The 16,846-nt window shown below is 44.8% G+C and overlaps 1 protein-coding gene across 5 annotated transcripts in view; it reads right to left on the bottom strand.

Moving 5' to 3' along the window:
- Positions 1 to 16,846, bottom strand: part of TSC2 (TSC complex subunit 2) — a 93,810-nt gene that overhangs the window by 37,826 nt on the left and 39,138 nt on the right. For all 5 annotated transcript variants that reach the window (XM_063934894.1, XM_063934892.1, XM_063934893.1 and 2 more), the window contains exons 6-18: positions 14,057 to 14,174; positions 13,472 to 13,520; positions 12,409 to 12,534; positions 10,786 to 10,859; positions 8,368 to 8,494; positions 7,980 to 8,123; positions 4,896 to 5,033; positions 4,395 to 4,498; positions 4,086 to 4,167; positions 3,370 to 3,525; positions 3,121 to 3,225; positions 2,924 to 3,046; positions 956 to 1,062 (exon numbers count right to left, since the gene is read on the bottom strand). In XM_063934894.1, coding sequence (XP_063790964.1) covers positions 956 to 1,062; positions 2,924 to 3,046; positions 3,121 to 3,225; positions 3,370 to 3,525; positions 4,086 to 4,167; positions 4,395 to 4,498; positions 4,896 to 5,033; positions 7,980 to 8,123; positions 8,368 to 8,494; positions 10,786 to 10,859; positions 12,409 to 12,534; positions 13,472 to 13,520; positions 14,057 to 14,174 — 1,453 coding nt within the window. The remainder of the gene's footprint in view (positions 1 to 955; positions 1,063 to 2,923; positions 3,047 to 3,120; positions 3,226 to 3,369; positions 3,526 to 4,085; positions 4,168 to 4,394; positions 4,499 to 4,895; positions 5,034 to 7,979; positions 8,124 to 8,367; positions 8,495 to 10,785; positions 10,860 to 12,408; positions 12,535 to 13,471; positions 13,521 to 14,056; positions 14,175 to 16,846) is intronic.

Here is a 16,846-nt window from a genome sequence, read left to right as displayed (position 1 = left end):
CTTCCGAGTACCGCTGAGTCCAGGGCTGGCAGCGTTCCTGTGTCCTGCTGTGTCCTCCGAGATGTACTCCGGCGTGATGCCGGTGTCAGCTGATTGGAAGATTTCAAGAATCTTTCTGGAGAGCCAACAGCATTGATCCGTCTCCTTTCACTAGCATTTTGGCTCCATCTATCCATGATGATGGATAGATGGAGCCAAAATGCTAGTGAAAGGAGACGGATCAATGCTGTTGGCTCTCCAGAAAGATTCTTGAAATCTTCCAATCAGCCGACACCGGCATCACGCCGGAGTACATCTCGGAGGACACAGCAGGACACAGGAACGCTGCCAGCCCTGGACTCAGCGGTACTCGGAAGCACCGCCAGCATTACCAACCACCATCAGCATCGGACGAACAACATCGGAGCCGCAGTGCTCATAGCGGCGTCCAGCGGCTTTTCAATTGGCACCCGGCGGTTCCTGCAATCAGTGAGCTCCACGGCACTGAAGTTTAGCACAGGAAAAGGTAGGAATTCATGGACATTCAGCAGCAATAAAGTGTTGCCGGCTACCTCCTCTTCCACATTCACTCAAAAGAGTGTAAACATTTTAATATTAACAATTTTTTCTTTTTTACAGGTACCGCTTTACTTTTATATTCACTTTTATATTCACGTCTTTTATTTAACATTTCATCAAACATCCCTAGCGCTTTCTTTTAAACATCATAGAACTAGTGAACAGTCAAACCAATGAGCATTTAGTTTTACATTTAACACCTTTTATTTTTTGTTTTTGTGTTTTATTTTTATTTTTTTGGGAGGGGGGCTTCACTATTTAAGCCAATGATGTAAAGATTGGAGAAAAGCCTTGCAGACCATTCTGATTGTACAGGGCTGTGTAGCATGTTGGCATTATGCAACGCGAGAATAGAACAACATTTATACAAAGAAAAACTGCTATGCTGGACACTTACACAATTTCACAGAGGCAGTAGGGGCTGAATCTTACAGCTCCGTCTTTGCTGGGAAGGCCGACACGTCTAAGAGAGTCAGCTCGCAGGAGCAAGAAGAAATCAAACACCTTTCATTAGAGGAAAAGAAAAAAAGAATATATCAAGTTTACTCGTAACACAAAGTAATGGATCCTTTGCTCTGAATCCCAACAGTTGAGATCGGATTAGGAAATGCGCTACATGAGACCTGGGCAACCAGTGGCTCTCCAGCTGTCGTGAAACTACAAGTCACAGGATGCCCTGCCACAGTTTTGGTACTGGCGTATGCGAAAACTGTGGCAGGGCATGCTGGGATATGTAGTTTCACAAGTCGGCCAGGCATGCACTATATCAGGCATGTCCAACCTGCGGCCCTCCAGCTGTTGAGAAACTACACATCCCAGCATGCCCTGACACAGCTTTAGCATTCTCTGACAGCAAAACAGTGTCAGGGCATGCTGGGATATGTAGTTTCACAACAGCTGGAGGGCCGCAGGTTGGACATGCCTGCACTATATAGATCAGGGACTGGGGACCTTTGGCCCTCCAGCTGTTGTTGAACTACACATACCAGCGTGCCTTGCTACTGTTTTGCTATTTGGCCATGCGATAGCTGTTGCAGTGCATGCTGGGATGTGTAGTTTAACAGCTGGAGCGCTGCAGGTTCCCCACCCCTGATATAGATCCACAGTGCAGTGGCCTTTAGATGGCATAAAAGTTTAGTCAGACTGTAGACACCAAAATGTCGACATGTTCATGTCAACATGTAACATGCTGACACCAGAATTTACATATTTTAGCATAAATATAAAACACTACAATGGAATGTCGACACTTTGACCATGTCTACAATAGAGGTCAACATTTTACATGTACTGTGTACTGACCTGACATCTACGTGTTTTAGTATTTGAATTCTGAATCAAGCGTGCCTAGCTCACTATTGCTGTAATGTAAATCGTGCAGCCAATCTGACATTCAGGCCAGATACCATATAGCGTTGTCTCTCTTCCCAGCGTCATCCTCACTTACGTGGCATGAATGCAGATGCTATTATTGCACTACTGTGTAGTATAAAGCCTTATACCATAAATGGATGCCAGTGATTGTATGTCCTCCAAATAAAGGATTTTAGGTTAGTACGCTGAGTATACACTGTCAGATAAAATACAGACATTTTATCAGACAGCCATCAGATATATCAATGTGTAGCCGCACTATATATGTGCACCACCAGTTTTACTCTCCTGTTCCATCAACTCTTAATGGTGGGAATTTAATTCCACGAATACGGTGACGGAAAACCTGCAATGTCAGCCCTACAAGAAGTGCCACAATGAGAGGACTAAAGAACCACAAAAGTGAAATGAATATGTAGTGACAACGGTAGTCGCAGCTACTCACACTCCTTGTACGGACCAGTATGGATTGTACATTTTACTGGTGAACACTGGCCAAGGGTGCGACTACTTCCAGAGGAACCTGGGCGGCTGCTGTTGGGTATGACCATAAGGGGTGGGTAGATGCGGCAGTGGACAGCCACTTACTGTACTGGAGGCCTCTGGGATTACAGGCATCTGCAGAGGTCAGGCAGCGAATGCATAGCAGAGCCCCTATAGGATTGCCGTTCTGCTCCCACCCAATATTGCTAGGGCTCCTGGTGACTACCAGTTACACCTCGCACTCCGGGAAGTAACACGATACAACTCATTCATTTACAGGAAGCAACACCTAATACAGACTATATAATATAAACTGCACAATTGACACTAATAAAACCAAAGTGCTTATACAGTAGATTACGGCATGAGTAAATGAACATATTTGCTCCATGCTTTGGCAGCATAGTCTAACTACAACCCTATGTAATAACTTTAGGCTTCAGCCACATGGTAATCTTTATAGCTATGAACCACAGCAGTAGCACGGACGAGGTTTTAGCAGAGTCACCTGGAGGCGGATGCTGCTGGCGATGGAGGAATTGTACAAGTTCCTGTAGTGCAGCTGGATGTGGTTGACCAGCATCTCGTACACCCGAACGGCGTGGCCAGCGGGAAGGATATACAGCTTGGTCTGCACATAATAGAGCGAGGAGATTAGTGGTGTACAGATCAGCAATCCCCGCCAGGTACATAGCTGGTTCCTACCTGCAGTATCACCATCAGGCCCAGCACAGACGTTTTCACATCTTCCAAAGAAGAAGCATCCTGCCCTGCACACTCGGGTGGTAGGGACAGCGGACGAGTTACCACCTAGGAGAAAAGGGTGAGAAGCGCCAATAAGGCAATAGGGTTGGCTATCCATTTTGCAGCCAACAAAATGACTGCTTATAGGCTTAGTGGGGTAAATAACACCTTTATGGCTTCCACACAAAGAAACACACAAACAGACCTCACCCTCTCAATGATGTCCATCAGGCTGTTAAAATGGCAAGAGTGGCAACATTTGGCCAAGTCCACGAGGAGTTGGGTGGCAAGTTTTCGTACTTGGTGATCTTTATCCTCCGGGATCTGGGCCAGCTGACACGTCACAACTTTCTCAATCAGTTCCTCCTGTAAGCCAAGAGAAACAAACAGAATAGGGGCTGTACCCCATACACTGCCCATTCCCATAATAAAGCCTACAGCTGCCCATACACATGTAGACTAAATCGCAATACCCATTTAGCCGGACCCTATGGAGCACCCTCTGGATGAACTCCATACAGCCGGACCCTATGGAGCCCCCACTGGCTGAACTCCATACAGCCTGACCCTATGGAGCACCCACTGGCTGAACTCCATACAGCCTGACCCTATGGAGCACCCACTAGCTGAACTGTATTGTTGCATTTGATAATGGGGCCAGGAGGCACAATCTAATGTATTTTGATGGAGTAGAAGGTTTACAAAAAAAAAAAAAAAGTTCAGACACGAGACATGTTATTGCCACTCAGGATCAAAACTGTATATGAACCAAACAGGAGTTCCCCATTGCGCTGCGGTGGAGTGTACTGCGTGTGTGTCAGTCTGGTACAATAATTAGTTCATTGATGTTCCAGAGTGAGAACACAGGAGAAATCACAATCTTATTTCACAGCAGTTTAAACACGAAACATTGGACGAATACGAACCTCGTAGAACTGCCTATTAATGCTCAGCGCATTGGACAGGACGGCCAGCACCTTAGTGCGCACACTGCAGCGAGACTGGTTCCTGAAATTTAAAATGAACACCAGTGATTTTTTTTTGTGACTCAAGGATTTGATATCAGCCGGCATTTGAGAAACCGTATGGATGGTCCAGTTCTCCTGAAAGAAGATGTACAGCAGAAGTTCTGCTGGATATTCAAGCGATCAGACAATTCCATCATAATATATATATCCCTGCTGGACAAACCAATCCAGACGTAGCATAGAGAAGGACAGCACAGTGGTTCTGACCTGAAGTACTTCTCCATGAGCTTCTGCAGGTCCTGAACCCAGCATTCCTTCCCCGGGTGGATGGACTGAGCTCTGTAAGCTATAAGATTGACAACAGAGCTAACCTATGGAGACACAAAAGAAAGTCATCCCAATAAAGAACATTAAATACAACATAGAACACTGTGTACAAGTTAAACAACGTTCTACAAATATAATTATTCAGGGTATTATGTGGGGTTGGCATCATCAGTAGTCTACGCAGGTATAACCAGAAGCATCTACAAAAAAAGGTATAATAAGGAAATATGGGAAAAAGAATGAATTAAGCTTGGTACAGCGGAACGATATATCTGCCACATAGGTGTGTATGCACTTGCCGATGCCGGCTCCCGTCACCTCAGCTGGGTTTACGCATTGTGTAGTGTGTTAGGGACAGCTCAGAATACTAAACAACCCCTGAGGATATAAAGTCCAATTACGTTTAACTACTGAAGTAATGAACCTGGAACTGTAACTCACAGGCCGCTCATCAGAGTTCCGTTCCACAAGTTCAAAGAACCTCTCCTCGTCCCCATGGAAGTCACTTTGGTTATGAAGCTCTTCTGCAGCGGTCAGCAGGTTGTGTACAGCGGCCTTTAGCTCATGACTGCGCAGCACCTGAAATAAGGTTGGGAACAGAGCATGGAGTTTAGGAAACATCTTGATTCTGTCCTTGTATTCTTACTAAGCGGAGGAGGTTGCATAGAAACACAGAATTTGACGACAGATAAGAACAACTTGGCCCATGTAGTCTGACCTAAACACATGAACACACCAGGGTTAATTTTTGTTGAGAGCCAATTAACCTACCAGTATATACTTGGAGAGTGGGAGGAAACTGGAGTACCCGGAGGAAACCCACTAGCGAGCACGGGAAGAATATACACTGCTCAAAAAAATAAAGGGAACACTTAAACAACACAATGTAACTCCAAGTCAATCACACTTCTGTGAAATTAAACTGTCCACTTAGGAAGCAACACTGATTGACAATCAATTTCACATGCTGTTGTGCAAATGGAATAGACAACAGGTGGAAATTATAGGCAATTAGTAAGACACCACCAATAAAGGAGTTGTTCTGCAGGTGGTGACCACAGACCACTTCTCAGCTCCTATGCTTTCTGGCTGATGTTTTGGTCACTTTTGAAAGCTGGCAGTGCTTTCACTCTAGTGGTAACATGAGACGGAGTCTACAACCCACACAAGTGGCTCAGGTAGTGCAGCTCATCCAGGATGGCACATCAATGCGAGCTGTGGCAAGGTTTGCTGTGTCTGTCAGCGTAGTGTCCAGAGCATGGAGGCACTACCAGGAGACAGGCCAGTACATCAGGAGACGTGGAGGAGGCCGTAGGAGGGCAACAACCCAACAGAAGGACCGCTACCTCCGTCTTTGTGCAAGGAGGAACAGAAGGAGCACTGCCAGAGCCCTGCAAAATGACCTCCAGCAAGCCACAAATGTGCATGTGTCTACTCAAACAATCAGAAACAGACTCCATGAGGGTGGTATGAGGGCCCGACGTCCACAGGTGGGGGTTGTGCTTACAGCCCAACACCGTGCAGGACATTTGGCATTTGCCAGAGAACACCAAGATTGGCAAATTCGCCACTGGCACCCTGTGCTCTTCACAGATGAAAGCAGGTTCTCACTGAGCACATGTGACAGACGTGACAGAGTCTGGAGACGCCAAGGAGAACGTTCTGCTGCCTGCAATATCCTCCAGCATGACTGGTTTGGCAGTGGGTCAGTAATGGTGTGGGGTGGCATTTCTTTGGGGGGCCGCACAGCCCTCCATGTGCTCGCCAGAGGTAGCCTGACTGCCATTAGGTACCGAGATGAGATCCTCAGATCTCTTGTGAGACCATATGCTGGTGCGGTTGGCCCTGGGTTCCTCCTAATGCAAGACAATGCTAGACCTCATGTGGCTGGAGTGTGTCAGCAGTTCCTGCAAGACGAAGGCATTGATGCTATGGACTGGCCCGCCCGTTCCCCAGACCTGAATCCAATTGAGCACATCTGGGACATGTCTTGCTCCATCCACCAACGCCACGTTGCACCACAGACTGTCCAGGAGTTGGCGGATGCTTTAGTCCAGGTCTGGAAGGAGATCCCTCAGGAGACCATCCACCACCTCATCAGGAGCATGCCCAGGCGTTGAAGGGAGGTCATACAGGCACGTGGAGGCCACACACACTACTGAGCCTCATTTTGACTTGTTTTAAGGACATTACATCAAAGTTGAATCAGCCTGTAGTGTGTATTTCCACTTTAATTTTGTGCGACTCCAAATCCAGACCTCCATGGGTTAATAAATTTGAATTCCATTGATAATTTGTGTGTGATTTTGTTGTCAGCACATTCAACTATGTAAAGAACAAAGTATTTAATAAGAATATTTCATTCATTCAGATCTAGGATGTGTTATTTTAGTGTTCCCTTTATTTTTTTTGAGCAGTGTATTTGAACCCATGACCTCAGAGTTGTACTAACCATTACACCATTTGTGCTGTAAAGATCAGTCTAGTGGTAGCCCCAAAGCAACATCCTGACTCGTTTAGTTGAGGTAATCTACAACTTCACCTGATGAAGTTGTGATCTATTCCACAACAAAACGCATCAGTAACACTAATCTGGGACAACCAATGGGGTGATTTCTACAAATCCTCAGCTTAAATTAATACACCAGATTCTTTACAGGAACCTCCAGACACCTTTTAATCATCCATGGTTTCGTACTACACATAAAATTACTGTAATTCCAATGTAATGGTAAGTGAGGGAACACAACACCCTCTGGAGAGAACCCTGAGCTTTTGTCAGAGACATCAATGAAATAGAATTTGTAAAAATAAAACACGAGTAAACAAAACCAGGAGGCTACCCTGTAGATCAGGGATGGGGAACCTTTGGCCCTCCAGCTGTTGTTGAACTACACATCCCAGCATGCACTGCAACAGTTTTAGCATGACCAAATAGCAAAACTGTAGCAAGGCATGCTGGCATGTGTAGATCAACAACAGCTGGAGGGCCAAAGGTTCCCCACCCCTGCTGTATATCTCCCACTGACCAGTCACGCAGCAGAGTCCTAGAAAGACTGATTGCTTAACTGGAATGGTCCATGTAGATAGACGTCGCATGATCTACATTCTGCATGCAATCAGCGGGATTCTGCAATCAGGCCACAGATATATTGTACCCAAGTAAAGATTGTTGTGGACACAGAAAACGGAATCACTGACATTTATTTAAAAAATTCCAAACCACCTCAGGCACTATCCGGAGGTAGTATACAGCATCATGCGATCATAATAATCTAACAGGAAGGCAGTTTAATGCTACAAAAATAGGAGTGATAGAAGAGACTCTAATGACACAACAGTGCAAGGAATGCTCCAAAAAGAAAGCGGAATCACTAAACAAGTCTCCTGTCCACATCCACTCACAATAAAATAAAGCCTCACTCTGCTGACTGTTGTAGCATTAGTGACAGGACGTCTGGCATTCATAGGAGAATGCAGATCACCCCCCCACCACCCCAAATAATTGCCTCTGACAGTGTATACCTGTAGCTGCTGGAATAACCTTTCGATGATATCCAGGAGGACGTCCCACGTGACAGCCTGCAGCTCCCTCCCATACTTCTTGAGGAGTCGTGTGATGGACAGGACGATCTCATAGGAAACCACTGCGTTTGGGCAATTCATAGCCTGATCAGATAATGAGACCCAGAAATGCTGTGAGCTACAGGCGTAGCCTAGATTACTACAACGCTGATTAAAGTGCACTTTTAGAAAGAAAAGAACTGCCATACTGTCAGTTATATCTCATCTATTCACTAAACAGGCTCCGCCCACATCCGTAAAGCTTACATGGTAGCAATAGCGGGATGTATAGACCATCACCCCCAATGACGCTCCAAAATGTTTCATGCCTTGCATGGCGGCTGCTTACCTTCAGGAAGGAGGGAAGCACAGATATCGGCGAGTTCTTTAAACAAAACAGTCTGTGTGCTCCCCACAGCCCCATCCCAACGAAGAACACCGCTCCTCTCAGCAAGGGCGCGTCCTCCCAATACGCTCTGAAAAAAAACATTCAAATATGGGTTTGGGGTTGTTATTTTTTTTTTTTTATCTTTGTATTTTTTATTTATTTATTTATTTTTAAAATCAGAGCAGGTGTCTCCCTAGGATCAATTCCACAGGTCCTCCCCCCAAATTTGTATACCTGCCCTCAGGCAACATCCTGCTCCAGGGGTCTGACTGCCAACATCAGTTGCATTGAGCTTATGTTACTGTGACAGGCACAGTAACAGAGATCCCTAGCCTGCGTGCATTGCTGGACACAGTCCTATCCGAGTCCAGCCGGCAAGTGGCAATATCTGCAAAAGTCTTTAAATAGGAGATCTGTATTTAGCCAGATTACACTGCCCCCCACCTGGCTACTTCCCAATGCCGCCTGGCCGGATTACATCTCTGGGGCAAACAATGCAGTACTTTTTTTTTTTTTCCTGTTCAGAAATGGAAAATGCAGAGGTAAACCCACAACAGTCCCCGACTCAACTCCTCTTCTGATAAACAAGACCAGTCCAAAACAAACCTCCCCATTCAGCTGCATGCTTACTGCCTTCTATGGGTTTGGGGAGGGGGAGGCACTTTTTACTAGTGTGATGCCTTGGAGAGGTTGGCTTGTGCTGGCCTGGGGGTCCGGTGCTCTGGACTTGAACCTTAGGAACGATAGAGACCCACCAGATAAGGTCACCTGGTCGCAGTCGGTGGGCCCAAAATGATGCTAAACACCAAGTTTTTTTACACTGCTGAGTTCATTATAATTATTTTGAGTAGCAGTGTGCACCTGTATTTTCTCTTTTTTCTCTGCTTACTGCCTTCATCTACTCTGTAGAACCCTCTCCAAACTGCGTGTGGTAGTTCATTTGGGGCATCAATACTTTAGGTGAAACAATATGATTGAGCCCTTTAAGTTAATGCAACCCGCAGTAACTTACACCCCCTTACAGTATTATCGCTGGGCAAGATGCCGGTGTGTTCCGCATAACCAGAAATGCCGGAGATAATGGGGGCCTGGTTACAGTAGAGGAGCCTCCCAGGTCTCTAAAGGCCTCTTCCGGCGGAAGACAATAGGCAATATCCAAAAACGGATACGACATTCAAGTTTCAGGCTGGAAGCGATTTACTGCTTTTTTTTAGTTTAAAAGATGACATTCTGTAATATAAAAGTTGCCATTTTAAAGTGCAGGATGCTCCAAAGGAGTTAAAATGCACCGGTGGACTGAAGAGGGCCCTGGTACCCCATCTGGGGCAGTTCCACTGCACCTCCGGCAACATTTCATGTTCCAGTTCCCATGAGGTCCTGGTTATTACCGTTTGTGTGATCTTAAGCTGGCCATACACTACATCGATATCATGTACAAATACACGATATCAACACTTCATTCGACCCTCACATGTACATCGTGCATGTTTTGAGTGCGAATAAGAGTCTCGGCACCGCGGGTCGCACGTCGCATCAACTGGCTGCCGGGGGAGGGGGGTAGGTCGTGGGACAGCTCGCATATACTGCGAGTCGTTCAGGTGTATTCGCTTTAGGGTGCTGTGTTCACCCCCGAAACCTGGTACACTGCCCCGTTAACTTGATGGCAGATTTTTTTTTTTTATGTATTGCATTATAATCAATTTTTACCCACCTGGTTTTCAATAAAACCAGTATTTCACTAAAGAAGATTTTTTTTTTCCCTTACATGCATCATACGCTCACTGAATGTGTGGGAGCGAGAGGAAAACCAGAAAATCATTTTGGAAGTGGAGGTGACCGAAATTGTTAGGAACTGGTTGTGATTACGGATTTTTTCCGGTCGATTTTGGCCGCCTCATGGACAATAATAATTTACTGGAACTCGTACGTCACACGGTATCTAACTGACCCTTATCCTAAAAGATTTGCGCTGGATTGCATGGTGTAATTGTATCATCTCCTAATGCCTCTGGCCCCTACCTTAATGCTGGTACAGTAAATTGTGGCGCAAGCTAGGAAACAAAGGATGCTATAATTCTAGTTCTGCATTACAGTATCTGTTCAGGTCAGAACTATAGGGGGTGCACCCTGGCTGCTCCCAGCTGCAGGGAGATAAAAAAAAAAAAACACTTCTGCAGTGGAACAGAAAGTACCTAGAAGGATAATATCATTGCCCCTGGTACGTGTGTGTATTAGAACTTAGTGGCCGGCCCTTTTATTTATAGGGGGGGGGGAAACTAGATCTTTAAATAAATTCCAAAAAAAGAAGAAGAAGAAGATAAAAGCAGTTTCCTCCTTGGGTTGTCTAGAACAGAAGTTACATGGGCTGCACATACTCACTTGTCCTCCATTATTCGGCTCATGGTATAAATTGCACTGTGGCCCAGATGAGTGCCCAGGAGGTTTCGCATTAGCTGAAGAGAAAAACACACTTATTCCGGTCAGTACACAGGACATAAATGTAATTCAATTACAGTTCTATAAATATAGAGCAAAAGGACAAAAGTGACCAAATGGAATGACTGCAGCATAAAAAGCCTTACTGAGGCATTTAACCTGAGGCGCTGAAGAGGGGGAGGGGGGTAGCGCTGTACAATAGCACTGTGTATAATAGAGGTGGCACAACCTCTCGTCCCTTCATTAGCGTGGGGTGTACTTCAGGCCAATTCCCACCTAATGAATAAGATTTTGCAGCCAAAAAGCCAAATACCACAGAAGAGTTCTAAAAATTGTGCTCATTTCAAGAATGGACCAAATTCACCATTTCCCAAATCCAAACACTGAACTGACCTCTAAGTTAAACATCTGCGCCTGTTCATAGATTGGTTTTTGAACTACAATTTCAAAAGACATATGGCAGTGCTTCTCAAATCCATTCCTCAGGACACACTAGCACTCCAGGTTTTCTATCTTGCGTGTGCACAGGAGTATCCATTACAGACTGACACGTAAACACTTCACAGATGTTCTAATAATTTCACTTCTGATTCTGCGAGGAGACATGGAAAACATGTTCTGCAAGTGTGTCCCGAGCACTGGATAGGACCAGCACTGATCTATGGTACAGAGTCCCACCCGACAACTCACTGCGAGCCACCATTTCTACACAAACCTCTATTTGTCAAACACATGCTGCCTAAAGACACAACACTCCAGCCATGAGCACTTGAGCAAATTCTAGCTGCTGAGCTTCATTCATGGGCAATTTTGTTCTCTACCCACCTAAAATGTGTGTACACACCTTGCGACAGACCCCAAATTTGTTATCAACCATGTGAAGTTTAGAAGCCGGGGGTGTGACCAGTGTGTTAGGTGTGAACACCAAAACAGCACTCCTGCATTAAAACCTCCCCCATCCACACAGAAAAATAAAAACCATGCAGACGCACACTATACTGTAGCAGTAAGCACTTGGCATGTCCCGTGCCCTGGACTTGAACCTTTTGTGTTAAGGACCCACCAGATGAGGTCGCCTGTTCGCAGTTGGTGCGCCCATATTTGGGGAAAAAATTATGCTAAGCACCTCAAGTTTGCTCTGCAAGATTACAGAGTTTATTAGAAATATTTTGATTAGCAGTGCTTAGTCCTATAGTGTGTGCATCTGCATTTTCTTTTCTTTTTTCTTTTATAGTGCTGCAAATTGGCCTTTACAGCAAAGTTCGCACTGATGAGAAGGTAAATTCATAGTGTGTTTTGAACAGTGGCAAAACCACTTGTTAGACTAATAACCCCTCTGTGCGGCCCGTCAGCGGGATCTGGGCTATAACCCTGGCCTTACCCTGCCCTCACAAGTACATAAGCTGTGTAATAATGACAGACCTGTGATTCCAGTGACTACTTTCTCTGCTGTAATAACTCTGCTGCCTGAGGATATAGACTGCCCGTATATACAGTATGGCTTAGGACTGATAGGCCTATTGCAGACTCCACCTGGTGTGCATTAAAATACAAGACCCCTCTCACCTTCCAGCAGGGCTCGCAAAGCTCCTTCACGTTGATTGTGCGACACAGCGTAATAACAAAGGTGGGGATGCTCTCGGAGGGGAGGCAGTTATAGCAAACCACCGCGTCCAGGACCTTCAGCGAGACCTGCAAAAGCCACGTGTGACCTCAGCTCCTCAACCGTAAACAGTTTTATTTATTTTTTTGCTCTTTTTTTTTTATCATTAAACATAAAAAATAAAAAAAAATCTGAACGTCTGCAGTGAGCACAGTCATACGGAACACAGAATTACATTATTCTGTATATTACAATCTGCATATTATTCTTGCATACATTTTGATAAATATGAAGAATCAGCCAGTACATATTTTATTCTGAAGTTCGATCATATAATCTGGTTTTGTTGGTTGCTTTAGATTTTACTTGCAGCGTAAAGAAAATAGCACATTTTTTCCAGGTCATTTCCTTTTACTGGTTGAGTATCCCATATCCAAATATTCCGAAATGTGGAATTTTTTGAGTGAGATAATAAAACCTTTTGTTTTCTGATGGCTCAATGTACACAAAAACTTTGTTTAATACACAAAGTTATTAAAAATATTGTATTAAATGAAGTTCAGGCTGTGTGTATAAGGTGTATATGAAACATAAATGAATTGTGTGAATATACACAAGCTTTGTTTAATGCACAGTAATTAACAATACTGGCTAAAATTACCTACAGGCTGTTTGTGTATAAGGTGTATATGAAACATAAATGCATTCTGTGCTTAGATTTGGGTCCCATCGCCATGATATCTCATTACGGTATGCAATTATTCCAAAATATGGAAAAATACGATATCCAAAATACTTCTGGTCCCAAGCATTTTGGATAAGGGATACTCAACCTGTAATTACATTATAGTCAAATTAAGAGCAATAAATTGAGAAATGCACAATGACTTTAAAATAATATTTAGGATTACATGGAAATATACAATAAATATGCAATGATCACAGGAGACGGCTACAAATAGCATGCTGTACCCCACTGCCGGACACCCCTTTACACATAACGTTAAAAAAAAAAAAGTGACTAACCTCAATGTCATAGAAAGATGTGGTTCGATTGCATAGCAGACAAATCATACTAGGAGATAAAGATTAAACAAATTAATGAAAAACATTAAAAGGTAAGGATTACTACCCCTCTCCCCCACCCCACAATACAAAATCAAAATAAAATAAAATAAAAGACACATGAGAATAATCTACACAATTCAGTGTTATCCAGAGATTCCACTGCGGCTCCATTACAGACAGTCAAACCCACTCACGTGTTTAGGATAGTGTCCTAACGGAATAAGATGTAGGTAAAACTGCAAAGACTGCAGTACATTAAGCAGCTGTGACCTCACTGGCCTTGCCTGGGTGAATATATACATTAAGCTTCAGAAGTGCAAGTCACTACAAACTCTGCTAGATCAGGTATAGAGGAACCCTCTCCTAACATGGCAACACTTCTGCTGAGCATGCGGGTGATATTTAGTCATGATCCTACATATCAGTTATTATTTGCATTGAATATACACAATCTTTGCTATATGCGATCATCAACTAGGCTTTGCATGCTCCTTAAATATAGCGACATAAAGCAGAAAACAAATGGATTATAAATATACTCACTGCACCATAGGAGCAATGTATCGTTCTAGGTAACAGCTGTGAAACTTCACCAGATTCACCAGCACCAGCAGGAAATCCGGACACAGGCCGACCTCCATCCACTGCAGGACAAACTCCGCTAAAAATGATAGAAAACATTTTCTATAGGCGACTACAATCTAATCCAGTGCAGATCCTCAGCCACTGTCCTATCACCAAGCCTGCACCCATTACAGGATAGGTTCACCTTTACTGCACCAGAGCATCGCGTCCCTTCTGCCTTAGGGCATCCAGCGCGTACCATTACATAACTCAATCTGTGGCCTCCCACTTTCATCCATTCCCCTACTCACATCATGTCACTGTCACATGCAGCCCTGTCCTCACTGACACATTACTCATCCCCTGATATACTCTGTGCTACTGGGGACTCTGCTCCTTCCACTATAGAACACTCAGTCTGTGGCTTCCTGCTGCCTCTATTCTCCTCCTCACATCATGTCCCTGCCGCTGTCACATGCAGCCCTGTCCTCACTGTCACATCACTCATCTCCTGAAACACTCTGTTCTGCTGGAGACCCTGCTCCTTCCACTATATAACTCTCAGTCTGTGGCTTCCTGATGCCTCCATTCCCCTTCTCACATCATGTCAATGCCCCAATGACATACAGCCCTGTCCTCACCGATACTTCTCCTGACATACTGTAGAGCTCACTGAACACTATAAAGAAAGCAAAAATAAAGGGATAGAAGAGGGTGTGCGAGTGTGCGCAATATAGGGTCAGGATAGTTTTCATTTATATCTAAACTATCAGCATTTTTATAGTCTAAACTGCAGCAGTTAGCGGTTCTTTTCTCATATTACTGCCAATTAATAACACGTATGGTCTACAGTCTCGGCAACTCAGACAGTTTGCTAGGCGTTCCTGAACTTTATTTTTAAATAGTAAGATCCCGCGTGTCACTTTGACGCGGTGATGCAAAGTTAGGGACGCATGTAGCCTTCCAAGACTTCATATGCGATCCTAGCTCTTTCCTTCTATATACCACTTATGTACGCCATTTTCTCAGCTTTACGTTCCACCATATGGAAAGATCAGCTCTCGTTCTAGCTTGTAGCACTTTCCTATCATTACAATGAATATATTACCAAATATGGGAGTTTTAAAAACTTGCAAATTGTTCTTCTAAAACAAAAAACAAAAAAAATAATAAAATAACTGTATTTCTCTATAGGCTTTAAACTTACAGGAACAATCGCCCTTCCCGTCGTCTTAAGACTATGCAAAAGCAAACGAAGCACAGGCCACACTAAAGTAGCCATGAGTATTCATTCTATATGATATGGTATCTCTTTATGGTTGAGGCTAGATCCAAGTGGCCTAAGGGACCGTTTCCGTCAGGGGGAAAAGCCACGGCACAAGGGGAAGGAGCTAGGCCAGCGGGACAGTTGCTCTACTATCCCCGCCACCAACTATTACCTTTAGTAATTAGGTGGTGAGCGAAGCGAGCCACCGAGCCCGAAGCGTGGCGAGCGAAGGGAGCACGCGAGGGTACTTTTCGGGTACCCTGTTCGGCCGTAGCTCCTCCCCCTGGTGACGTGTCTCCTCCCCTAGGTACGTCACAAGGTCCCTTCTCCCACTCCGATATAGAACCAACCATCTCTTTATTAGCATCATCTTTTAAGTGTCACCACAAGGGGTCCACAGTCCTTTACAAACTACATAAGAAGAATGAACAAAACAAGAAGAAAAAAAAAAAGACGATGAATCGGTCGACAGCCCGACGGGACAATGATTTGGTAAAATAAAATAAGAATTTACTCACCGGTAATTCTATTTCTCGTAGTCCGTAGTGGATGCTGGGTACTCCGTAAGGACCATGGGGAATAGACGGGCTCCGCAGAAGACTGGGCACTCTTTAAAGAAAGATTAGGTACTATATGTGGTGTGCACTGGCTCCTCCCTCTATGCCCCTCCTCCAGACCTCAGTTAGGGAAACTGTGCCCGGAAGAGCGGACACTACAAGGAAAGGATTTGGAATCCAGGGTAAGACTCATACCAGCCACACCAATCACACCGTACAACTCGTGATAACAATACCCAGTTAACAGTATGAATAACAACTGAGCCTCACTGAACAGATGGCTCATAACAATAACCCTTTAGTTAAGCAATAACTATATACAAGTATTGCAGACGATCCGCACTTGGGACGGGCTCCCAGCATCCACTACGGACTACGAGAAATAGAATTACCGGTGAGTAAATTCTTATTTTCTCTGACGTCCTAGTGGATGCTGGGTACTCCGTAAGGACCATGGGGATTATACCAAAGCTCCCAATCGGGCGGGAGAGTGCGGATGACTCTGCAGCACCGAATGAGCAAACTCAAGGTCCTCTCCTGCCAGGGTATCAAACTTGTAGAATTTTGCAAACGTGTTTGATCCCGACCAGGTAGCAGCTCGGCAAAGTTGTAAAGCCGAGACCCCTCGGGCAGCCGCCCAAGAAGAGCCCACCTTCCTCGTGGAATGGGCTTTTACTGATTTAGGATGCGGCAGTCCAGCCGCAGAATGTGCAAGTTGAATCGTGCAACAGATCCAGCGAGCAATAGTCTGCTTAGAAGCAGGAGCACCCAGCTTGTTGGGTGCATGCAGGATAAACAGCGAGTCAGTCTTTCTGACTCTAGCCGTCCTGGAAACAGATTTTCAGGGCCCGGACTACGTCCAGCAACTTGGAAGCCTCCAAGTCCCGAGTAGCCGCAGGCACCACAATAGGTTGGTTCAAATGAAACGCTGATACCACCTTAGGG

The sequence above is a fragment of the Pseudophryne corroboree genome, chromosome 7, assembly GCF_028390025.1.
Source record: "Pseudophryne corroboree isolate aPseCor3 chromosome 7, aPseCor3.hap2, whole genome shotgun sequence".
Classification (NCBI taxonomy): domain Eukaryota; kingdom Metazoa; phylum Chordata; class Amphibia; order Anura; family Myobatrachidae; genus Pseudophryne; species Pseudophryne corroboree.
Note: the sequence above shows the minus strand (reverse complement) of the source record. Positions and strands in the feature narration are given on the sequence as shown.